At 36.9% G+C, this 27,423-nt stretch overlaps 1 protein-coding gene across 5 annotated transcripts in view; it reads right to left on the reverse strand.

The window, feature by feature from the left end:
- The window catches only part of EFR3A (EFR3 homolog A), an 88,988-nt gene that overhangs the window by 55,549 nt on the left and 6,016 nt on the right, over positions 1–27,423 (reverse strand). For 3 of the 5 annotated variants that reach the window (XM_075415538.1, XM_075415539.1, XM_075415540.1), the window contains exons 3-7: positions 24,459–24,548; positions 14,366–14,557; positions 10,477–10,553; positions 8,799–8,926; positions 8,506–8,656 (exon numbers count right to left, since the gene is read on the reverse strand). In XM_075415538.1, the coding sequence (XP_075271653.1) occupies positions 8,506–8,656; positions 8,799–8,926; positions 10,477–10,553; positions 14,366–14,456 (447 nt within the window). In that variant the 5' untranslated portion in view covers positions 14,457–14,557; positions 24,459–24,548. The remainder of the gene's footprint in view (positions 1–8,505; positions 8,657–8,798; positions 8,927–10,476; positions 10,554–14,365; positions 14,558–24,458; positions 24,549–27,423) is intronic. The other 2 variants (XM_075415541.1, XM_075415542.1) reach the window with 2 other exon arrangements.

The following is a 27,423-nucleotide window of genomic DNA, read 5'->3' on the forward strand; positions in this document are numbered from 1 at the left end:
GGTGACCCTGCTTCGGCAGGAGGGTTGGCCTAGATGATCCACAGAGGTCCCTTCCAGCCCCTACCATTCTGTGATTCTGTAATAGCGAGCGTCAGCAATTCATAGAATCATGGAATCATTTAGGTTGGAAAAGACCCTTAAGATCGAGTCCAACCCTAAACCTAACACTGCCAAGTCCACCACTAAACCATGTCCCTAAGTGCCACATCTACACACCTTTTAAATACCTCCAGGGATGGTAACTCCACCACTGCCCTGGGCAGACTGTTCCAGTACCTGACAACCCTTTCAGTGAAGAAATTTTTCCTAATATCCAATCTAAACCTCCCCTAGCACAACTTGAGGCCGTTTCCTCTCATCCTATCACTTGTTACTTGGGAGACTGACACCCACCTCACTACAACCTCCTTTTAGGTAGTTGTAGAGAGCAGGCCAAGCAATCAAATGGAATACTGTCACGGTAACTAGCAACAGTCTGACATATGAAAATTCAAAGGAAAAACTTGGAGGCATTCTGTCAATTCTGTCTATCTTTACAAAAGGGAAAAAGGAGAAGTCAGGGAATTATAATCCAGTCAACTTTAATTCCATTCACAGAAAGGCACTCAAAAAAAAAAAAACGCCAATTTGCAAACATCTACAAAGTAACGAAGGGGTAAGTAACAGTCAGCACGGATTTGTCAAGAACAAATCACATCAACCCAGCCTAAATTATTCCTATGACAAGGAAATAGATTTGTAAATCCAGATGAAGCAGCATCTGCCATATCTTAACTTCAGTGATGCTGTTAAAAAAATACACAAAAATCGCAAAGGGAAGCTAGAAAAACACTGTCAAAAGAACACTTCCTGTAAGATACATGCAGAAGGGTTTGGAAAAAAATACAGAAACACTTGTAAATCATCAAACTACAATAATGTACTGAATGAACTTCTGAAGGGGCCTGTCTGGAATACAGCAGTATTTGGGCTTCACTAGAGACTTGGATGACAGAGTGGGCTCATCAAATTTACAAAGAACACTAAACTGGCCAGAGCTGCAAGCACACTTGATGCCTGGTTCTTGACAAACTGGAAATAGGACCTGAAAAATCAAGAAAGCAATTTAGGAATGACAAATGCAAAATACCATTTTAAGACAGCTGTACAAATACAAGCCAGACACAGCCGAACGCAGAAAAGAAACTCAAGGTTATAATAAACTGCACATTCAACAAAAGTCTATGCCGTTATACTAGCATGAAAATGAAAACAATATATTGTGATACAATCTGTATTACCCACGACATCTATGAAGAAATTTTTGCCATCTAATTGGCACTAATAAGCCCTTAGATGTACTGCACCCAGTTGAAGCATCACAGCTGAAGATGATGATTAACTGATACAGTCCTTCAATTATTCAAGGGATGAACAAAGCTTTAGATAAAACACCTGTTAAAAAAACACTGAAAGACATTAAATTATCTAGTCTAGAGCTGCCTAAAAGATCCTAGTCTTACCACGTACAGAAGACAGCTATGAAAAGAAAAGAAATAAATGGTTTTCTTTGTCCACTGGTAATAAGAAAAGCTATAATGGGCTTACACTGAAGCAAAGGCTACCTAAGTTAGACATTAAAAATCCCCCCTGTGTTTTAAAGCAAGCAAACTGCCTAAAGATCTTTTGGATTTCCCACCACTGACAGTTGTAAGAACAGACTACAGAGGGAAGAAAAAAGGGAAAGCAAAGATTGTCAGGAAAGGTTTAACATAGTGCTGGTTCCGCCCTGAAGCAGAGAGATGTTCCATTAAGATCCCCCTGCTTTCTTCCACCACAAGTCTTCTTCCCGATTGCCAGGCAGAGGCTGAGGCATTTCTTATATGCTTTCCAAGACGTAGAACCTGCTTTTATCAGTACGTTACCCACATGCATCTAGGCAAGCCCAAAGCACTTCAGCATAATCTATGGTATACTGATTTGTGGAGGTTTTGAGCTAGTTTTCCAACTGAAAGCTGTGTATTTCAGAAAAAAAACACCACTTTTTCTACCTTTTTAATTTTTTTTTCTCTTTTATCCAGAACCCTTACCCTTTTCAACCGCATACCAGTTTACCCATTGAGAGCTACAGATGCAGCTGGAAATGATACAGTTCGTAAAACTATACTGTCACTCATTACTGAAAATGGAGCAAAATTGTGTAATACTAGTCCATTTTACATGCCCTGTAGAGAATATCCTGTACACTCAGGTGATAAGAAAGTGATACACAGTGAAAATCCAATTCTGTATAGTCTACTGCCACAGTTTGAAAGACAATCCACAGACAGCAACCATACTTTTTTTTCAATACAGTGAGTTACAAAAAAGATCATTTCCTTCCCAAGAGACCCTGGAAAATGTTTTAAATGCTTACGTCTCACTGGTTTGTTGCATGGAATTGTTAATTACAAAACAGAAATAGATTTTCTAATTTTTTTTGAATATAGGAACCTAATTAGTCCCCACAGTTTAATAAAGCATAAAGTCCAGGGGTTAAAACAAACAAACATACATTCAAGTGTTCAAATCTACAATTGATTCACCCAGAAAACTTCTATAAAAGCACGTAAAAGAATGGAAGCAAAAAGTTTAAAGAACACAAAACACTATGGGAGTGGCCATGAGGATATTAACTCATCAAGCATTTAGTAGCATCATATTAACTAAAATACAACATTATTTGACTGACAGGATCTTCCAACACGAAAACTCAATGTAACTCTAATAACTGTTTTGCTAGAAGAAAGATTTATTGTAGCAAGAAATTGCTCTGTAAGAATAAGTGACGAGTGTAGGCCAAGCAAGTGCCAGGGACGAGTGCCTCGCTCTGGACGTTTCTCCTATATCACCACGTAACTTTGCAGCAGGGACGCAAGTACTCAGAAGTCATAGCTCTCCAAATGGCGCACACAGTAAAATGTCCAGAAAGGGCAAAATTTTTTTACTTCCTCATGTGTATAACAGAACAATTTCACTCGCTGAACATAAAGCATTTCTGAAGCACATTCCAGGATTAGCGTTCAGATCACTGAACATTTAGGCCACAGGAAAGCTAACTGTGATAACACTGTTTTGAGCTGCACTGTCATTCAGTGAAGTATACAATTCCATTTCATTATAGAAATTTTAAGTCTTTACAGTACACAGGAGTCTATACTTTTTCCTTGCTTAGCAGTGGTGCTCTTAAGCTGTTATTGTTGTTACATAAGGAATATTTTACTCCTAGGCACCTATTTTCAAGCATACTTCAAATATAAAAATTATTCAACCGAAAAAGGACAAAACACTTATGAAACTCCAAGCACTTGCCTGGGATATACTTACAAAGCTTTTATAGATATAAACATGTCATTCAGTCATAGTAAATGCTTGCAATCACCCACAGGTAATTTATGGAAGCTTTACCAGTACAAGCATCTTCTGTATTTGTACAGTACAGAAGGTACAAAAAGGAACTTACATTGATAATATCTTGTATCCATTAATTTTGAAAACAATAAAATTCAATCAGTATAAAAACATATAAATCTATCACGAAATAAAGCACGAACATATTATCTATTCAGAAGATGTTTGTTCCAGACTAAGTCAAGAATGTTTGATCATATTACCAGGGAGAGAGAGGTTATTCGAGTCCTCAGTCATGCAAGTTCTCAAATTAAAGTTCTAAGGACATAAATTCTTATATATATTTATGCTGTCTTCCCACTCTTATGTAGCCAGTAAAGTAGGAGAAAAATTGCCACTTTTGATGCACCCTGGATGTCTTTAAAGAAGGTCAGGTTTTTGCAGCACTTCAAGAGCAGACAATCAGCATGCATCGTATTTAAGTTGGAGTTATGTTATTCAAAGTATCTCCCTGTAAAAGCTGTAGGCTGGATCTGAGCAATTTTTTTTTTTTTTTATATTTGAGCTCCCCAGCCTGTCTTCTACAGCCTGCAATTTTCTCATGTTTCAGATAGGGGAAAGGAGGTGCTGATACTGACAGTTACCATCTTTTTTATAGATGAAGCTACTGTATTTCATTATTAGGAAACTATCACATAGGAGGACATGATATCCTATAAACATAAGACTCTTATAAACTACACAGTACAGCACCGATGAGGAGCGTGTGCATGTATGTATGCACTTCATCAAACAAATGCAAAAAGGACAAACACTTCAACTTTTCTAAACAGAAAAGTTTCAAACACTGGATTCATACGTTAACTTTACACAGTATTAACAACAAATAGTAACAGGATAAGGTTCTCAGCAATAGAAATTGGTGACTTAAGTTTAGTTTATTTAAGGTCACCTGACACTTCTCATTTTGAGTTTTACTGCAACGGGATGGATAGCTTCACATTCTATTTTACTTCATGCCACCTGGATGAAATTACCTTGAACACCACGTGTGCAGTTGTGTAACAAGGTCAGTAATGGTATGTTGGCTTACAGGGCCCCGTTAGCGTGGCTATGAAACTGCAGGACCAGAAGGTACGAGCATGAGGCGAGGGAAGCAGTACTTAACTGTGAATGACCCTAAAAGGTACTGCCTAAAGGGATTTAGCTAGCATCACTCCAATTCTAGTAGACGCGGACATAGGATTTAGAAGATAATTTAATAACCTACAGAATGAGAAAGAGTGCTTTGTGTAATTCCATCTCTCTGTACCTTTAACTCCCATAAACAGAAAACAGAGCAGGGGTCCTAGAGGTGAAATACTTCACTGTATATTAAATCACTATAGTACATAATTCCATATTGGTAAATGGAATGAAAGAAGCATCTTGTAATAAAGGTAAGTTTCTATCACGTACTTCCAGATTAGCATGCTGCAGACAAGCAAGACAAACAAATGAATGGAGTACTCTACCGGGAATATTAATTCTGACATTTCTTAATTTCACAGTCTTGACATTTTACACTATTTTTACATATACGTGCACTTCAACTCTGACAAAAACAACTGCTTTTATAAGCCAACACTAACAGATACAAAAAAATCTTGTTGCTCTGTCAGGCACTGATTGGTCACTTCTCCACTTGGGATACTACTTGTCTTCCTTTAAATAACAAATTACGACAATGAGCAGTAACAGTCACTTTCTCATGCACAGGAAGCCCAACTCTGTCACTGATGATACAATTATTTATCATTATTATAAGAAGAAACCGCCCTTCTAAAATGAAGTGCACTAACAACTAAAGAAAGTTATTTCTGGTGAATAATTTAAAATGTGGTAATACTGGATTCTACATATATCTGCTATTTTTCAGATGAAAAAACAATGTTTTACTATCCAAACACAAAGAAAAATTTACTCCATTAACATTCCAAATTAGCTTAAAATGTGTTGTATTCAACTGAGTTTTGTCAACACAGTTTAACACGAAAATTTTACTAAATTATGCATCCCATTGGTTTTGATCAGCTGCTCACTAAAGAAATTTTCTGGGCTCTCACTAAAAAAAAAAAATGACAGAAAATTAAAAATATTTAAAAAAATTATCTCGTCCCAAAACATTTTAACTATAATTTCAAAGATTTTAAAGCTGTTCACCTCTAGACAGGAAGAACAAGTATAATTAATTAATTCTATCCTAGTAATATAACCACTGTGGATCTAAGCAATACATTTAATTATTTGTATATGAGAGAGTTGTTTCACATGATATTCAGTTATTCAAATTCTGAAAAATGGTTAGAGAGAAATTTAGTATTGCCATAAGTTTCTAACTAAAAGCTTATTGCAATCAGCCTCCAGATTCTGTAATACTTAAGCCAAGGAAATCTCACTTTTTCCTTCAACATTTTTTCAGTTTCCTCACCAACATATGCTATCCTAGCACGTGGTTAATAAAAATATCTTCCATGGTAGAAAAAGACATTCTGAACTTGATCAACACTGCCAATTTGAAGCCCAGTCTACTTCAAAAAATATACAATTCAACACATCCAGATTTACAGTTACATCATTAAAAAAAAAAAAAATCATTGCTGCTGTAGGTAATAAGATAACATAATCTACAAATGTAACATATGAAAAGTCATTGGAGTGAATTATATGTAACCTGAAGATGAGGCATAAAAGTGCCTAAATGAAAAACAAACAATTGTTTTTCTAAACCAGTAATCTTCAGGTTTGCTATTTAGAAGTATATCAACTTAAAAAATGAAATTTCAACTTCAAAAAAGAATTTAAGAAGTCAAACAGCTGCATGAAACTTTCGTTTTTTTGCAAGATAGACCCCCAAGTAGAGTAAGTTCTACATCTAAAACCAGTTATTTGAAGTCAGGGAAAAAAAACCTTGGAAGACAGCCGGAGCTTCCAGATCTTTCCAAGACTTTAAATTACTTGGAGTCATTCAGTACACAGATTTGTTTCACCTGAAACCCTGACTTTTGAGTAATCACAAGAGTCCTCACAGCTGAAGCAGAATCTGCTCAAGAAACACAGCTGAATCTTACTTGAAAAACACCACTGCCTTTGTATCCCAGTGAAGCTTTTAAAGTCAGCTTTGGGATAGAAAATAATCAAGACCTACTTGTAGCCACAATCATATTCCTTATCTTTTTAGGTGTAAGTAGACTACAAATTTGTATTGGCCCGAAATTGAGTTTAACCTAAAAATATTATGGAAACTTTTCCAAAGGTTGCCTGACTTTTCACCAGTTTGAAGACATCTACTTCATATGCAATGTACTCTTCCACACAATACCAGTTTCCACTCCAAAGTGGTACATCAGAATAACAAAAGCACATGCAATGTTACTCAGTCACTCTACCATCTTTACTCTTTCTGGGTTTTGTTTGTTTGTTTATTTATTTCCTTCAGAAGGAAAGGAAAAACTAAAAAAGGCAAAATGGGATGACAAACTCTCTCCTTGTCTGACAAAATTTATTTAAGAACAGATTAGGTTAGCGTCCTTGGTAACAGACAAGCTGTCAGTGCCAATACACTTTGCTTCTCTTGAGTCAACACAAAAAGACTCTAGATTTTCTCTCCATTGACTATAGAAGGCACCTAGGGAAATTATCATAATTAGGCTACAATTAACCTTCAGAAAACTGTTGAAAAGCCATATAGATTCACTCTCCTCACAGAATTTGACATCTTCTTTAGGAAAACTTTATTTTTGGTTACAACAGACAATCTCCTAATTTAGGAATTCCATTAATCTGCTTTGCTCATGAAAGACTTGAGTAGGAACTGACAGGGATATCAACCAGATTACTGTAAGGTGGAGTTCTGTTCAATAACATTCGTTTGCAAGTGACATGTGTCTTGTACATTGAAGTGGAGGTTGGCAGTAACTGTTTGCCACCACAGGTTTTAAACAACTGGAAACTGATGTACAGCTTGCCATTTGGCAGCCTAGGAAATAAGTTCCAAAGCTAATTCCCTAAGAGGTTTTGCCCAGGCATTATTATACAAACAAATCAAAAGCAGCAAAGCAGTCTGGTTCAAAGATATTTAAATAAATATATTTATCTCATTACCCTCAGTAAAGCTGCCCTGTTAGTTTGGAGCACAAGGGGACACTCCTCCCCTACATCAGAGCAAGAACTCTGTGTTCCACCATAATTATGAAATTCTACTCCAGAGTAGCATCACTCTACTACACCCCCCTGTCTCCCTGAACTGCAACTCCATTTAATTCCATCAGCTGGGAATCATGCCCAAAGGAAAGTCCAACAGTTTTACAGAAACCACAAAGAACCCCTGCACTGCTAACCATTCCAATGTACAAGCAATGCAAGCATTACCTCTTCACTCATATAAAAGCAATCACTCTTAAGTGAAAACAGTTCACGTTACAATCCGGGAATTTAGGAGATTCCTCTTGTACCAGCTGCAAATACAACGGTTAGAAGGGAAGTATGACAGACTGTATAACCCTGATTGTTCTCACCACTGTATTTGGAAACTACATCTCCAGATCTTCATTTTGACACTTCTAGTTACGCCCTTCAAGCCTGGATCTGAATCTTGCAGTCATTAACCTGGTAAGATGGTGAGGCTGTAATACTGAAAGTGTTTGCCTCCTGGTTACTTTTCACAGCTAACAGGAACATTTCTGTGTAGTGTCAGTGCTGTGGAGAAGGATGTTATTTCCTCCTTCTCACACCATCGCTCTTGTTGCTGGAGAGCAAGAAAATGCTGTCTTACCTATACAATGGCTTTAGGAGCTCTGTTTAAAGATCCAAAATAGGAATTCACAGAACAGCATTCCTGTTCCATCCAGAACTAGCAGTTATTTCTGCAGGGGATGAGCCCAGCCATCAAAAGAGTTTTAGAGACTGAAAGGAAACAGTTTTTCTGCCTCCAGCTGGTATCTGCTCTGCGTTTAGGCTCACAGGTATATCCTGACACATACAGAATCTTCTCAGTTCATGTTAACCAGCAAATACTTTGTGACTTCTGAAACGACTTTCCCATAGCGCATAAGCAAAGATTTATTCTGATTTGATTTAGTATCTGAGTTTACTCACAGAATTAGTTCCAAGAACTTGCAGCTTTGGTTCGCCTGATTCCAGAAGCTTGGCCACCATATGAAGGAAGCTTTCAACAAACGGTTTTATGCTTTGAGAATGGCAAGCCATTAGAAGTTGGTCCAATGCCTCCATGGCAATTAAAACATACCTGAAAATTTATTAGAGAGACTCACATAAACATGTGCTACATTTATCATTGCCTCAATTCAATTTAGGTACTTATTACTACCAAAATTAGAAAACAGCTACCTGTTAGCATCTATTTTTAATGCTGTGACTTATTTCCTTACCCATAGCGATGTCTGACAACATCTCTGCTCAGTCTCTCTGCTAAGTAAGCACCGATTCGATCCAGCTTTTCTGGTGCAGAAACCGCATAGAAAGTCAGCTTCTCCATATCAGCTTTAACAAGACCATCCTAAAAACAGACAAAGAAAATATAAAATAAAAAAGTTCACAGGAAGTATAAAGCTTTTGTCTATTCAACATTTAAAGATCTGAGCCATACAGATGGGAATAAGCTACTGAAAAAAAAACACCAAACCCTACAACTTTGGAGCAAAATTGTAAATAGCTTAGCTGCAAAAAATCAACAACATAAAAAAACATCTTGGACAGGGCTGACATACAGGGTACCTGAAGGCTAATTGCTAGAACAAGATCAAAGATTAACATATTAGTTCCAACATGAACTGCAATGTGGATCTCCTCAGAAGATGTTATACTTGTACCTATTAGGTAAGAAGGATAAAGCTTTTTGTCGTCTTTTTTTTTTTTATTCCCTCCCCTCCTTAAGTTCACAAAAACATTATCTTTTTCAAATAAATTACTTTGACGCTTTTAACACACTCATTATTAATGCGTTTTATCAAACAAGTCTCCTGATATTTTAGATAAGGCCTGTAACTCAGTAAAACACGATGGACTCTGAGCCAATGAATATTAACAAATGCAGAGACTAAGGAGTGCCAGTTCAGAGCTACTGAGTGAAATTAAAGCTGTAAGACTACAACTGTAGCAATTCCAGGTGTTTCTACACCTGTATGAAACAAGCAGATTAAAACACATACATCTATAAAAGCGCATTATTCCATGCTTTCAACATACTGTGCACACAGAAACCATTTTCTTTGAAGCCAGTAACATACATATATAGTAACTAGTGCTTAGTAACAGCATATTTTAAAGAAAAGCCCACGTACTTTATAAGATGTAAGCCAAACGTTATACAAATGCTGACTGTTCTACTTATACTATAATAAAAGATAACAAAATCTGGTAATACATTTAAAAAAATACAGCAGCAGAAATACAAGCTCTCGATTGTCTGAACCACCACGTGGCTATGTATAGATACAGGCATTACTAAATGGCAACACAGAAGTTACTTATTTTCACAGAGAGTAAGAGGTGGGCTGTAATATAGCTCCACGACTGTTCAAGTGAAATAAAGAAACTGTATATGAATAACTGGAGAAATTAAATAACAACAACAAAAACAAGCACCTCTTCAGATCACAACAGTCTACCAGAACTATAAAAACTTACAAAATCCATATGTCAAGAGTTAGAAAATTAAAAGCTTGTAGAAAAACTGAAAACATTTGCACCTGCGATCACAACAAAACAAGTGTTTGCGGTCCTAAGTAGTTACGAAGCTAAGTGCTACCTCTGCTGCAGAACACCCACCTTAATTAAATCTGTTTCTCTGAAAACATACCAATTTCACTCTTCAATATGCATAGCCTTGCTTTGAAAAGGGAATTAGACCAGATGATCTGTAGAGTTCCCTTTCTAGCTAAACTATTCTGCTAACCTCTATTAAAGCTATGAAGCACTAAAGCAGAATTTACTGTAAAATGCTAATATATAAAATAAAACATTATTTTTAAAAATTGCTAAAGCAATTATTTACTAAACAAAAATTTTTAAATGCCAATGCCTTAAAATTTTAAAGTCATCACTCACTTTTGGATCTTCAGGAAATATGTTATCTACCAGACGCTTGTAGCGAGGTCGCAAAGCAGCACAGCAACAGCACACTCCTGCAGAGAGATTTACCCAACAGATTTTAGAATTAGGTTTTAGGAACTCCGCTATTTTCATCTGAAGCGACTAGCTGACAAGCAAGGAAAAAGATACAGTGAATTCTGCTGTTTGCTACTATCAGCAATAAAGAAAATGAAGGCAATTGAAAATAACTGACAAGCCAAATAAGCAAAACTACTATCCTAATGTAATACATGACAAAATATGCAGGCATCTCGGGTACTAGCAATGTACCTGTCATCCGGCCATACTTCAAAACATGCAGAAAAATCAAGAAATTTCAAAATTTAGTAATATTAAAACCAAGACTACTTCATTTCCTGTTTTATCTTCATTCTGGATGATCACTTCAAAACATAAGTAAACATCTATTATGTTCGCTCTTCTACAAAAAAAGTCAGCTATGAAATCTTCTGTTTTACAGGTACCAATATAAAGCACTACAAACCACAATATAGAGAACAAGCTCTCCCTTCATTATCCCATTCTTTTACTGGACATTGAACAAAAGACAGTCACCTGAAGAGGAGAAAGGAATTTTTCTGATCTTATTTCTGGTGTACTACTGATACTCATACAAAGATAATCAAAACAATACATGTAACTTGCAATTTTATTAATTTAAAACGAGTCATACTGCCTGATCTAAAAAGACAGAAACTTACAAAATATGGTTTGTTTTTTCTAGCACTCAGGACTACTAGAACTTTGGAATAATTCCAGGTTATATTAAAAAATAGCACCTGAAGTACAAATTCAGCAGAAAAAGAAAATAAAAAACTGTTTCGGTATCAGTCCAACTGTTTTATCAGTGCAGATTTATTCCCAAGGAACTTAAATGTTTTGCAAACCAGGTTTTAAATGTTTCAGTGGACATACTATCAGACTAACTCACTGGTCAGGTCTCAGACCAACATTAAAGCAGCTGTGATGCACAAGAGCCACTAAGTAGAAAATCATACACTGAATAACAATAGTATACCAAGTATGCATGCAGATCAGTGGCTTTCTGGTCTTTCAAATCTCAATACCTAGAGCATTCAGACTGGCTAATTATTTTACAAATATCTCGTTAAAGGTATCCATTTATGTACTCAAAATCATAAAACACTTTGCTAAACATAGCAAAAGCTGCAAAAGATTTTACTGCAAATCACAATAGGAAAAAGAATAAAGGGTATCTTGGCAGTAATGTTGATGACTACAATTTATCTACAAGTTTTCCAGGCTGTGAAGAAGTATTAGACAAATACATTAGGATTTGTATTTCTTTAAGACAGCCGAGTAACTTTAGTTGTTTTTAACCGTATTTATCACAACATCTGGGAGATTCACGACAAAGACTTCCCCTGCTGCACTTGTTTTTGATTACAAGATTCTACATGAGTACACACTCTCCCTCTGTTCCACCTGTTTTCTGATACTACTTGTCTTTTGGACAAAAAAAATGAATTCTGCTCATAGTCTGACAACTTAATTCTTGCAATTTATTTAATCAAAAACAATTACTAAAGATAGATCTATGATTTTAAAACCATGCTTTAACTCTAAGGTATCCTCCGTGGCCTTTTATCTAAGTTCATGAATTATAGTCATATATCACCAGTAAGATGAACACAGACATGACTTCAATACATAACTACGAAAACAAAAACCCTCAAGGAATAAACAATTGGAATATTGAGAATTTTTGTGTGAAATAGTACTTTGTTACTACTGTCAAGTTCATACGAGTCTTGTTGACATCTCCTACTCCCAGAGGTCTAAGGAATGTAAAAATCTACATTTACATAAAAGCTGCAGGTACGAAGTAGCTAAAATCAAAGCTATTTCATATGCCACTAGAAAATCTAGGTATCGGAAGCAGAGGTAAAAATCTGCTTGCGGTATACTAAGGTAGATGTTAAAACTTACCTGACTTAAAACAGAAATAGACAGTTGTACAAACACTCTATTGAGAGCAATGTGGTGTAACATTTTAAAAATAATTAAAATCATAGTAAGAAAGGAATATTTTATTAGTGTCTAGTATATCAGTCAGTATTGGGAAATTCAAGTAAGACCATCAAAATCCACCAAAACAAGACCTAATATTGGTAAATGTTTCTTAAGTTAGGTACGCAGCTCTGCACCTGGCTCAACACTCCTTCTACCTGTCTTCCTACTTGATTTTCTACCTTATGGACCTCTAACATCAGTCCAGACTAAACAGTATGTTTGATTACTACTAAGTATAACGAAATATTCTCACAATAACTGTAGTAAAATATTTTGCTGCAGCTACCTAAAACATAGCAAGAACAGAAAATATTGTAAAATACTGCACTCAAGGCAGAGGCAACTAAAAATATTTTTAGAGTTAGTTTCTCCTTCTTGAAGTGACAGAAGAAGAAAATCCTTGCAAAGAACCATAATTTAAATCTTCAAACGGTGTTTTAAAATGGTGTTAACAACATAAACTTAACATAAAACCTAGATACAGTTACTCCTTTGAGAAGGATGTAAAATATCGGGTAACAGTACCAACTCATTCTGGCAGCCTTACCAGATGGTTTCAGTTAATGGTAACTCAATATTGTTCCAATACTGCTCTTCACATTTATGGCACACAGTGGATTTTGACATAAAATAGGCCTAACAATAAGTATAATGCATAAAATTTGAAAATTGTCTCTTTTTCCCATCCTGGATTTTCAGTACATTTACATTTACTTTACATTGCTACATTGTTTACATGAAAAAAAAAAAAACCCACCAAACTTTTCAAAGAATTCTCTATCATCAAAACATAAAACTAAAATTAATATGAATGTTAATGTCATTAGAAGAACTTCCTAAATTATACAGAACATTAAAGTATCAGAACGCGACAGCTAACCTATCAAAGTTTACTTAAAATATCTTTGGAGGCTGAAGAGAAATTTAAGCAGAACACTATCAGAAAACAAATTAAGTGACAGGCTCTCGTAAGAACACAGAAAAAAGAAAACCAAAAGCAAAAACCAAAACAATTAATAGTCATGAGACCGATTTTGTGGAAAAACTATTAATCCTTGCTCCGTGTTTCGACAGAACCAGGAAAGATTAATAAAAACATAGGAATAATTTTTTTAAAATGAATATAAAAAACCCCCACAAAAATGAAATCTTAACAATATGTATTAAAAATAGATTGAACTTAGAAAAATAAAACAAAATCTAGGAACATTTCACTATGTAGACCAGAAAAGACCAATGTTGTAAAAGATTGATAGAAACTGAGCAACTGAAACCAGATTCTCTACTTAATGGATAAAAATTTAACGCAGATAAAAGTTGAACCAAGTAAACACATTTGTTTCACACAAATAAGCTGTTTTATAGGTCTACAGAATGCAGTCACTAAGCCAGGTAAAAAGAACTTGTTCCATTTCATGCAGGTTTATCAACGAAAAATCCTATGACAATTCCCTTTCAGTGTCAGGCAAAATTTGCATTTTAATGGTCTCTCCCTTGAAGACATCTTTACGTCATTTTATACAAGCAAATATAAAGATTAAAGCAGTATCTAAAGAGAAGTTTACACTGTTACATGAGAGTCAACATAGAAGGTTTAAAAAATACTTATTTACTTCTCCAGTAGTGGAATTTTCCAAGTTTAAACATGCATGTTCTCTTTTGCTAAAGGAGTCCTGTAATCTGCATTTCACGTGTAAAGGCTGTACACATTTACCAGCTGTACAGGTACTTCTTTTTACACACATTTATTCTACACAATAGCAGTAAGAAGAAACAGTCCACATTATCAGAAAACGGTAATCTCACCTACCCAAACACATACACGGTCTTGGTTCAAAAGCCGAATTATAATCATAGGCTTTTTCTTGCTCAACAGTTGGAACTTGAACGTACTGCCTCATCCTGGATGTGATTTCACTCCCCGGGTACTCTCTCCTTTTTCAGAAATTTGCTCTCTCACACTAGCACAGAAGCAGTTACTTCGCACGAGGGCTCTGCAATACTGTAAGCTTATCTGATTAGCTCTGTGACATCTACATAAAGCCACCAAACACGTGAAAAAACTTCAGTATCAAATTCTGTTAACAAGGCCAGCATGAGAAAAGAGAAAAGAATAAAAGATACATCGCCTATGTGTGATTCACAGCTCATCGACTGAAACTGCAGAGAGACAGTTTCAGTACTTCAGTTTCCCCGGAACACGCAGTTCATTGTTTCTGTGACTAGAAACAAAAAAATCAGTACAGTTTCAGAAAAACCTGTGTTCAATTAGCTGCCACATATCACTATAGAGTGATAAATATTTTAGCAACACATACTCACTTGGTCTTGCTGAAGAATGGCCAGAAAAAAATTAGACTGCGGATCGAAAAGGCTTTTTGAACAGAAGGGTTTATCTCTAAGATTACAGAAGCACTTTAAAAATTAATAAGTTAATGAAATTAACATTATCTCTAATAATACTTCAGAATTAAAGAAGAAAAGATTACAGAATTTAAATCCTCAACATCCTTACTCATAAAGATTACAATATGTCATGTACAAAGTCAATTCTGAGTCAAGCAATTCTGAAGTTACTTTCTGGCTTCCCACTACATCTCTGTACAGTTTTTAATAAAATCACAACTAATAATTTCCACTAAATAACAATTCCATATCAATTCTAGACTTAAAAGACTAATGCTAATAAACTAATGCTTGCTGCAAATAAATTCAGAGAAAACACTGAGCTGCACAAAACCTGTCACCACGCAGTTTACTGAAGAAACCCCATGGTGTGAATCAGAAAAAATACACACTGCAAGAAAGTTTTATTTCAAATAAGTTTGTCTGAATATTCACTGCTACATCTTATACATACAAAATTACAGAAAAACAAAACCTTTAAGCTGACTTTAAACACAAAACACAAAGTTATGCTGCTCAAGTTTAAAACTGCCAGATTGTTTTCCTCTTTATCAAAACCTAGCAAAACATAAACCAAATGGATTGTATTATTTATCTAATGCTAGAACTTCTTCCAAAATATTCTAATGCTGTCCAATATTGTTGTCAGCTGTTTGCAGAACATTAAGAACCTGAACCACGATTTCAGGTTCACTCACTAAATACTTTTGTTATGTCCCAAGCTTGGATCTGGTTGTCCATGTCTTTATTGTCTATCTTCCAAGCTGTAAAAAAAAATTAATATCTTATTCTATCAAAAAATACAATTAACAAAAAAGTTTGAATGTACAGATAAATGCATGTTTTGCAAGTATCAAGAAACTGAGCAATATTAAAATTACATTTGGTTGCTCAATGTACTTAAATATAACTATGTAAAAATTCAGTACTTCTCTTTCATTCATCTAACTTTCATTTTACTTATCTTTCTATATCTGAAATGAGGAAATATAAACAAAAAGAAATTTCTTTCAAATATCCAGAGGAAAGTGCATGAAATAACACTTCAACCACTATACGAACTGTACCTGATTAGTTTTAAACTGTTAATATCAGTTGATGCAATTAATTCAGAACTAAAACTATTTTCAAGGGCATTCCCCTTCCACTATTAAAAACAGATCAAATATTTTAGAACAAGGAAATTATTCTGTCCCTGTAACGGAGTTAATTAAAAACATTCTTCAGCCTGCTATAAAAAGAACAACTGCTGTAAGGACGCGCTCATCAGCCACTGCAATGTCCCTGGAATGCACTCCCAGGGAGAACAGGGGACTCATCACTTAGGCAGAGTGAAGTCCCATCCCCCAGGTATGCCTCTCCTCCCCTCCACCTCGCATCCCAGGGCTGTTTGACTTCTAAACAGCTGATTTCTCGCCTCTCTCCACCAAAATGCAGCAAAGAAAATGTCCAACACAGATGAAATTTCTGTCTTGAGAACACGATATTCATCTTTATGTCAACTTCTGACCCCCATGACAGCAAAATCTCAGTAACAGCCAATGTGGAAAATTCCATCCACTATCTAGGTTTGGCAATTTTACATTTATTTTTAAAACATGTTGGTGCTCAGATAATTTGAAACAAATGAAAACAACTTTCTCCCAAGAATTTATTATTACAGTAGAGCTGTAAAGCTAACTATAAAGCTAATTCTGGTGCAATATGACTTTAAGGTGTGTTCTCTACTGGAATGGAGATGCACAGCATGATACAGCGAAAAGCATGCAAAAATAATTTGAATATAAGCTTTTTGTGAAAAGGGGAAATTATCATGCTTGTCAAGCTACTAGTAAGAAGTAGGAAAAAACCAACCAACCTAGTCAAATAAGGCTTACCACTAAGCTTCTTCAATCAAGCATTCTTTTCAGAACCATCAGCAATTAAACCAAATCCCCAGGGAAGATATTATCTTTGGGACGGTGTCTTTTAAAGACTTCTAAAGACTTCTAATCCATTAAAAGGAAGTCTTCCATTACATCAAGCTCGCCGGTTGCATCCTTTTGCACAAGTTCCACCGCCTGCAGTGTTTCCACGCTGTCTCTTGTTTCTCCCACTTTTGTTGTTTTCACATAGTAACTTTGTTTTACTTGCTCATTTCTGTTCTCTTCAACACCGCCTCCTCCTTTCCTACTCTGAGATAGTACCAGCACTCTCTATTTTTAATACAGTATTAAGAATACCTAAAATTAACCTGCCTCCAGTGAAAGAAGCTCTACGGCTTCTTATGAATTTCACTTCCTAGTTCTTGTCCTTACTTATATTCGTATTAAACTGGCCATAACAAGGTCATTTACTTCTCATCACTAAAGCAATACAAAAAGGAAATTTTGTCACTCTGACTTCAGAAGACACCTGGAAAGACACATCTGCATAAATCTCCTTGACCCCTCTCCATCACAGCTGGCACTGATCACCTGTTCATGGTAAAAATACTGAGTGAAGTCCAGCTTTCGTTCCTGCTTTCAATACCGGGTTTGCAGTCAGGAAATGAGTTCTAAGTGACAAACCCGGAGGAGGAAAAAAAAGAGGGTTCGTGTCATGATACTCCTGTTTCTAAACAAATATTGATTTCATAGCAAGGTGTTTCATAAATCAGTGAAAAACGGGGACCTCAGCAAACTACTGGACTAAAGGAGAAGGGGAGGGAAAAGGATGCTCACAGCGCTTCGTGTGATCTCAGAAGCACATGAACTGGCATTATTCCTCCACCCAGACAAGTAGTAGAGCGTGGAGCAGATTCGCAACAACCACTGACAAATTTCCACTGTACTTAAAGGCCTCATCCAGTAACACACTGAGCCAGTAAGATCTCCTATACCTACTATTTAGTTTGGAATAAAAAAGTAAAGAAGGATTGACATTATCACAGCAGCCTCCTTCTACTCTCGCTGCTTCAGACAAATCCTTTGACCTCTCCCTGTCCAAATGCCTGGCTCCTCCCAAGACCAGTGGGTACAGGCGAGCGGACTCTCCCCAGCACAGCCATGATCCTGGCACAGAAGTAAGCTTCCAGTACCAGACAGACTATCCTGTTCAAAGCCTGGCTTCACCTTGACCCTAAGCTATTCGCTAATCCAGATGTGCAATTTTCAGTATACTGCATCCTTGAACACATCATAGATGCAGGAGACAGATAAGTGTGCTGTAACCTCTGTGAGCACTCAAAGACCAGCAAACTTGCTTTACACTCCTCCACAGGTCCCACTGAGGGTGGGGGCTGCAACACCTGCACCTCTCCTACCACCTTGTTCCCACTTGGTTACAGGTAGGGAACAACATCTAACATGGAAGACTATTCTACAGAAGATGCTGCAGGAATGCAGGAATGAGATGGACGTTGTCCTTGAAGGAGAGTAAAGACACTATGGAAGGCATGGTTGAAAGGTAACAGGACGAGAAGCAACACAGCCTATCTCCAGGGCGGTCAGAGGTTGATAACAAGCAGTTCCTGAGGGGTGCCAGGGAGCCCAGCGACAGGACAAGGGGCAATGGGCACAAACTGAAGCACAGGAAGTTCCAGCTCAACATGAGGAAGAACTTCTTCCCTCTGAGGGTGACGGAGCACTGGAACAGGCTGCCCAGGGAAGGTTGTGGAGTCTCCTTTTCTGGAGATATTCAAGACCCGCCTGGACAAGGTCCTGTGCAGCCTGCTGTAGGTGACCCTGCTTCGGCAGGGGGGTTGGACTAGATGACCCACAGAGGTCCCTTCCAACCCCTACCATTCTGTGATTCTGTGAAAAGGGCCACTGTCTCCCTCTGGAGCCTTCAAACCATACTTCTGGTCCATACTAGGTTGGCCAACTACAGGTAAAAATATACATACTTGGCTAAAAGCCTCAGTAAGCTTTGGTGACTATTACTTAAGCCCAGGCTACAGAATCCCTCCCAGATTCTCAAGCTGGTCATACCTTTTCTTCCCAGTCCCAGCTCCAGGTAGCAAGGCAGACAGCCGACAGACTTTCTCTGTGCCCCTCCCCCCACACCCAGTTCTAGTTTTAAAAGTTCTAAACTCCCTTTTCCACACTCCCTTTCCCATTGCTCTTCCTTATAGATTACTGGACACAGCCCTCATTCCCAGCAAGGAAGAAAGTTATTTTGTTGTTCGAACCCTTGCTGCTCACTTCTGTTTTGCTACAGGAGTTCATGTGAATTAAGCCATTGCCTTGAAAGCAACACCCCTTGTGTATGTGTGTATTTGGAGGATGAGAGGGGAGGGGAAGGGAAGAAGAGGGCATCAGCAGGAAGCCAGGACAGGAGCACAGGTCTGGATGCAACTCTAGGCAGAGCATCTAGGTGGGACATATATGACAACAGTCTATTAAGTAGGGGCTAAAGCAAAGCCAACCACCTAGCAGTGACATCGCAAAGTACACAAGCTCCCATTGTAAATGTGGTAACTTTACAATTAATGGTACATTTAAAGTCTCAGGCTTATAGCAGTAGCACACATGGATTACTTAGCATCTCTCAGAACATAAATGGTCAGCCAAACACCATGACCAGTTCTGCCTTTCAGTACATACCTTGATTCCAAGGTCAGAGTCACAGAAGAAACTGGAATGATTCCCAACACATGGGTAAGTTGCCAAAATATCTAAAGGTCTACATTGCTGGTCAACTGAAATCTTAATTACGTTGTAACCTCTTCTGGTTTTGAAGTTGTGGCTTCCCTACACCAAGCAACCTACGCAATAGTGTCAAACAATCCCTACTTTTAGCAGGTCATGAAGATTTTGTCAATACTACAAATCTGCACTATTTGAAGAGAGCTTGGAGGACAGCACTGGTAAACTTTGATCACCACCTGCCCTAGAGAAGACAAGCTCAATTCACACCAAAGAGTAACTGGTCAGCAAGTGCCCAGGGTTGCAAGTCTTCTCAGGGTGATAAACAGCTGAAACCGTGCATTCAAAAATGTGAATGTAGAGAAGCATGAACAACTTTCTTGACTACTGCTACTTTTTCCACTTTCTTAAGACCACGCAGCTTGTTTTCTTGACCCAATCCATGGGGAAAGAACACAGCGGCAGCAGTAATAACTCCCAGAATCTTATGCTGCTGTCCATCTTTTTCCTCACAGAAAAGGATGCTCAGAACACTTCTTTATCACAGGTATCCTATGACTGCAGTATCTCGGCTGGGAGGATTAAATTCTCCTCTCCTGCCCAAAGGTGCCTCGCAATACACGTTGCCCAAATGCATGGTGCTGAAACAGATCTTGTCACTTGAATTGCATCATGAAGTAAAATAAGGCATGAGAAGCTTTCTGAGAGTGAAAACAGCATGTGCATCGTGATTAAAAGTCCTGATGATAAGGAAGCAAAGGTTCACAGGGCCTTCTTTCTGGAAGCCTCAAAGCTAATGCAGTGGGAAAGTTTAGCTCATGGGACTAGATTTTAACTAGTTCAGAGCAGAACTGTGTATATAAGACATGTAAGAGTGTGTTGTTCTACATATCCTTTTTTCTATTAAAACACCTCAAATGCCAACATAAGCACGTCCGGAGCTTCAGAAACAAGTTTTACTCTCGTCTAAGAGCATTCAGCTATAGACTTCAGTACATACACAACAATTTTGAAAAACATTTCTTAATTAAAACCAAAACTTTCTGTGTACAAGTAGTTCAATACCACTTGACAAAAATTGGATTTCACACGGAGAGTACATAGAATGTAACTTAAGAAACAGAATGGATGAAAACTTTTCTGTGAATCTAGAACCATACTGTGGTATCTACACTGAGAAAATGGAGTGCAGCAATTTTTCTGAGGCACATACACAGGGCTCAAAACGTGACCAAACATCTATTCCTCTTCAGTAACAAAGTGTTTAAATTGTATTGACATTATTGAAAAATCAAATGCTAAACAAAAACATTGTAATGTTACTTTGAAAAACAGAGTCACAGAACATACATAAGCTTAAGAACTCAAATTCTTGTTCAAGTCACACCAGTCTTCAATTAAGTACCCTGATTTTGTCTACACGTATCCATTTAATTTTCCCAGTATCCAAAATGGGATACTGCAATTTGGACATGTAAACATACATACAGAAGAAAAGTAAAATAATTTGGAATCAAAATTTGAAAAAATATATTTATGTATTATCAAGAACAGCTCCTCAGAGCTGCCCATACACTCCATTTTACATACTTTCTTGCCTCTGCAGACAGCTTTACCTAGTTCATCCTGCCCTCATAGAAGACCAGCTTTGTGCTATAACAAATAAGCAGAAGTTTATGCAACAACTTTTCAATATTAAGTTTTAAACACAGACGTGGAAGACTGAAGTTACACTTAAAAAAAAAATCCTTCTAGGTTAATCTGAATTATAAAATACCTTCGTCGTTGTTATCTTTCCCATTAGTTCTATGAGGTGCTCCAGCGTGGATTCAGGTTTCACAGAATAACTAATAAGCAGCTGTTACAAGGTTCTGAATTGTCTTCTCCTCTCCAAAACAGTGAGATTTAAGGGTAGAACATATGCCTAACTAGAACCATGTATCCCAGCTAACTAAAAAGCATTTTCCCACCTCCTGTAATTTGTAATCAGCCACAGAGTACACAGGGAATATATATGCAGCTGATCGCTCTTCCGTGCATCTTCAGTACCTAAAGGCTATGTCACTTTGTTACTGCCACTCTGTTTCCCATCAAACTAAACTGTTCAGTCTAGGAGATCTTCGGTCTAGGAGACAGACAGATTCATATTTCTACACAAAGAAGTAGTTATATCTACACACACTGTTAATCACCAAGTCTTAGGTGTCTCAGCTTCCTGTAGAAACCAGACAGGACACCCATGGGCACACAGACTCATTGGTTTCTACAGCAATCCAATTATTCTTCCCCACAAGCAGCGCCTCTCAACATGCTGCAATTCCAACATCAGAATCAATTTGTAAAAACAATGTTCTGGCAGTTCTGAAGAACACTAAGCTCATGTCTAACCTGATGTCAATAACAGATCACAAACTTAGTTAAAAAAATACCCACATGAATATAGAAAAAGTCTCGGATCCAGCTTGCACTGCATTTATTACAAGAACTCTGCTAGCTCAATCACATCAGACACAGATCAATTATAATTTAATAACTATTCATATTTTATTACCTATGAAGTAGAACTTTAAGATGCTGATATCCTGCTTTTCAACTTCATAGGTAATAAAATATGAATGGTTATTAAATTATAATTGATCGTTTTAATTTACCAAAAATATGAGAATCTGTTTTAATTGCATAAATTGTTCTGTATTTGTTAGAACTACAGAAGGAGACCAACAAAATATCTGTGAAGATTTATCTTCAGATATTTCCTTACATATTAACAGCTTTACAAAAGTATCAGGAAGGAGTACTGATACAGTATAATGGTAAAGTTGTTAGGTTGAAATTCCTTACTCATTCTCTTAGGAGAATTCCTCTCTAAAGAACGAGCAAGCGTTCTAAAGCCACAATTATGAGACTCAAGAGTGCCCATTTCAAGTCAAAGTACAGACCTTAATCAGCAACATACCGTAACATATCCAAGTACAACTTAGAATCACAATTGCGCTCTTCTTGAAAAATGAAAGGACCGAGATCTTTAACAGATCTCAAACCAGACATTAAAAGGAAGGCTGAGTTATACAAGCGCTAGCTATTTTGTAAAGTCTTGAGGTCTAGAATTGTACTCAGACTTTACATGGTATAAATCTATTTTTTTAAAAGTTACTGATTTAAAAAGAACTAAAAAAATGTTTATTTTGAAATCAATTATTTACCTTTTCTCATATAATTGTTGGGGATTTTGCACATCTTTACAAAAGATTAATTCTTACTGCCATGTTTCTAGTTTAGAAAACAATTCAATATTTGAAAGAAGCCAAAGTTCTTAAACACAAAATAGTGGTACTTCAGTAGCGTCCATTTCATGAGCTCAGTTACTTGCACACATAAATTATCAAAGGCTAGACAGTTCTTTACCTACAATGAAACCCTTTTGCTCTCAATCAAAAGCATGCACCTCAGACTACTGCAGTATTCACTCTACACAAATACACCTACTGATTCAAACTTCTGTTCAAGAAAACAGCAAGTATTCCATAGATTTAACTAATTTGCTTTTTATATTTTGTACTTTGGCAAATTAAGAAGTTTCCTGATTATAAATTACTTGCTAGTCCCTCATACCTGTGAAGACAAGGATTCTATAACTGTTTTAACTTTTGAAATGTAAAGAATTATGACATCTCTTTATGTTAGAAAATTTCACACTGACCTCTACATGGGTACAAAAAGGCTTGTACACTTCGAGCCAGCTGGTTACCAGCAAGACTCATAGGTCATTCCCTTGAACACACCAGCTAAAAACAGAATTTGCCAGTATACTTCATAGACACGAATTCCAGAATACAGAATCAAGCAGAACTTTGGCTCCTCAGCTAAGCATCTTCAAAACAGCACAATCCGCAACTGTTCAGCTTTGTACAAGATCATTAGCTGAAATCTACAAGTTAGTAGATGAGGAAGAGTCTCATTCATCTACCTACCCCAACTTCCTGCTCATTCCTGTCTAATTCTTTGCTATATACAATTCTTTTATATATATATATATATATAGCTTTACTACCACCACTGTTTCCCAACAAATGAGGAACTATTGGAGAGAGTCCAGTGGAGAGCTATGATTAGGGGGCTGGAGCATCTCTCCTACAAGGAGAGGCTGAGGGAGCTGGGCTTGTTCAGCCTGAAGAAGAGAAAGCTGAGAGGGGATCTTAGAAATGCCTATAAATATCTTAAGGGTGGGTGTCAGGAGGATGGGGCCAGACTCTTTTCAGTGGTGCCCAGTGACAGGACAAGGGGCAATGGGCACAAACTGAAGCACAGGAACTTCCGTCTGAACACGAGGAAGAACTTCTTCACTCTGAGGGTGACAAAGCACTGGAACAGGCTGCCCAGAGAAGTTGCGGATTCTCCTTCTCTGGAGATATTCAAGACCTGCCCGGACAAGGTCCTGTGCAGGCTGCTCTAGGTTACTCTGCTTCAGCAGGGGAGGCTGGACTATATGATCCCTAGAGGTCCCTCCCAACCCTGAACATTCTGTGATTCTGTAATTCTGGCATGAATTAACCCTAGATGATGAAACTTTCTAGAAATTAAGTAGCACTCTTTGAAAGCCAAGAGTCACGTCCACAGCTAACTTCCATCTGCAGCAGCTGACAAGGTACCTGATTCTCTAGCGAGCCATTGCGGAACCTAGCGGTCGATGATAGGAAAGAAAGTTCACATACCACGTAAAGGGAAGGCTAAAATATTTTTAAAAGCAGTTTACCCTGGTCTTTCCATGGAGACATGTGTTTAAATCACACAGTGGAAAACTTAACCCCCTCCCAAAAAATCAATTTTTCTTTGTTGTCATGCATAAAAAAATAGGACACTCGCATGCACAATCAGTATGAGCCTTCTTACCCTTTCGTCCCATGACTGAGAAATCAATAGGAAACAATGCGGCACAGGAAGGTTAAGCGACTGATAGGAAAACCAGTTGCAGAGTGATTTCTGTAAATAACAATGATAGCCATAGTTTAACAAAACCTGAAAAAATTGTTAGGCTACATTTTAACATTTGGTGAACTGTTCATGTATAGTTCAAAAGCACATAAAGGCTTTGGTGGGGACAGAATTAAGTTCATGTCTAAAGCATTTGATTTCCTATGTGATATGCCCAGACTGCTCACACATAGGTGACAACAGCTGAAAAAATAAATTCTTCACGTTTTGACAAGGAATGGATAAAAAAAAATTGTTCATTTCTTGGCTACACTAAAGTGTGTTCCAAAACAAATGGAAGGAATGAAAGGAGGAAAGATGTTAATGATGTTACTAGACATTATTTGCTATGTGTTAATATGAGCGATTTTCACTCTCTACGGAACCGCTCCTAAACATTAACTTTCCCAAGTGGGGTTAAGATAATGCACACACAGAGAGAATTAACAGCTAACAGAAAACAGCAAAATGAACACTTGCTCCAAATTAATGTCTTAAAGAAATCTATGCAGATTCATTAAAGAATATGGAATCAACCACGCCACTGGCACACAAAGTTGCTTAGGGTATTGCGAGTGAAATAAACAGATGTACAAACGGCTACAGTTTTCCAGCTACAAATTCATGGGTTTTTTTCTTAGCTTAATAAAAGGATACATTAAGAGAAGTTACTACTTTTTAAGTGTAGAAAAAACAATCACCTAAAAATCAGATGAAAAAAATCTGTATCTCAGTGTTTACTAACTGAAAGCATTTTTTGTATGTTATTATGTAAATAATCCATTATATATTTTGTTACCATAGTATTATAATAATTACAGATATTCTGAAATACAGTTATCTGCTTTACTGGCCTAGGTCTAGCCAATGGCAAACTGCCAAAGGCAGCCCAAACCATGACATTCCCTTGGCAGCTGTTTTTCATGTTCCTGGGTGAGTGAGGTTAGTAGCTGAAAGATGGACTTGATACAGTGCTGCTTGTGTTTCTCATCCTCTAAGGCACTAGAACCAAGGAGCAGACAATGATTTCAGATACTGCCCCACGTAGCTCTTCTGTAATAGCCAAAATATGAAAATCTTATAGGATTATAACATTATTTATTTTAACAGTATTCTAAGTAGGCAACAATACTGTCAGAAAACTAATACAGCTTCTAATACATATAAAACAAATAAAAGCAATTACAAAAAATGCCTCATTAAGTGGAAGGTCCTATTTAGGGTTTTAAAGTATGAAGAGTACAGAAACATACTCCAGATGAGGAAAAAAGTACATTAGATAGAAAAACTGGAGAAAGTTGTTAATTAGAAGTATGGCTTAATTTTCACTAAAAACATTGGAATGCTTAGCCCATGAAACATTTATACAGAGAGATTTAGGAATACATCTCCAGGCACCATGGGTATTTTAGAGCTGTATTTCACAGGAAAATAAATCTTCCCTTCTCATTAACAATCTTGGTATTACTTACTTATTTTTTACAGAATAAAAGCTAGAATTGCAAAAAATAAGTAAATTAATTTCCCAAAATTGTTGTGAGGGAAGAAACCCAAAATGAGGAGACTACCTGCCTCTTAAAATACATTAAGAATATTAAATACAAATTAAGAATTCACTCATTTCAAATTCCATTTCAAGTGCTGTTTTCCTTGCCAAACTTGGCAAGGAAGCTCTATTCAAAAAGAAAATTACAATTTTATAAGTTTCTTGGGGTTTTTTTTTTTTGGTTTGGGGGTGAGGGATGGGTTGGTTACTTGTCTAAAGACCACGAAGCAACTTAACTGAAAGCAGTAACATCCAAGAAAAAATGCAATCACTATTCAGTTATTCTATGTTCTGTTTACTTTCATCTTGCACAAACTGGGGAAGCCACCAGCACACACCAACTGCAGACTAGTTGTCTCTGCAAAGACAACTGGCAAAAAGCCACCTGGTGTTCGGAAAGCTGAGGAAACAAAATGTTACGTAGTTCAATGAGAAGAAATCAATGCACTGAGCATACCTGAAGAAGTACTCTGAAGTTACCAAAACAGTCACTTCCACTTCACTGTAACCAGAAACAGGCCAAATCATGAAAGATTTTCCATGTAACTGATACATGGATCTCTTAAATCAGAGTGGTCTCTTTCTAACTGGCAAATATTTGCAGAATAGCATAGGGGATGTTCCTATTACTAAATTTCATAGCAGTAATTCAAGGGAAGAATATGGGAAAAATGTATTTCAAGATCCTTATTTTTAATTTATTTGCTCTCTCAATTTGCCTGTTACAGTCAGTCATACAAGGACTTGCTAATCAGCAGCTAAAATCAGTTTAACATAACAATCATTATTTACAGGAGCTTGAAAAGCAAAGATACAAATAAGTATGTTAATAGCATAAGTAAGAACAAGAGAAAAGAATAAGAAAAAAAAAAATCACACACATAGCTACCACAAGCAAAATATATTCTTACAGTCAGCACGTGTTCTCACCTGTATCACGCACAATTTTTCTAGTCCAAGCAATTTCATTTTAGCATAAAATCTGCCTTAAGTTAAAATATTTAATTGAAGGCAGGGAATGCAGCCAGTAAGTAGGTTAGCTGTTTCTGAAAAAACTCATTATCTACAAAACTGTGTTTCAAGCATCTGATCAGTTGTGAATATCTGGAACATACTGTCCAACAAGAAAAGTCTTAAACCAATGTTTTGATACATGATTTAGCTATGCTTTTTTCCTTAACAGAAGCATTTGTAACATTTCAATCCAAATGCAGCTAACAAAAAAACCTACCAAAACCACCCATGTTCCATAACAGAAGTATGTTAAACGAAATAATCTGCACAAACTATTGAATACGGAAATTGAGAGCACACTTCTGACAAATGAAAAACACATAC

This window comes from Opisthocomus hoazin, chromosome 3 (genome assembly GCF_030867145.1).
Source record: "Opisthocomus hoazin isolate bOpiHoa1 chromosome 3, bOpiHoa1.hap1, whole genome shotgun sequence".
Classification (NCBI taxonomy): domain Eukaryota; kingdom Metazoa; phylum Chordata; class Aves; order Opisthocomiformes; family Opisthocomidae; genus Opisthocomus; species Opisthocomus hoazin.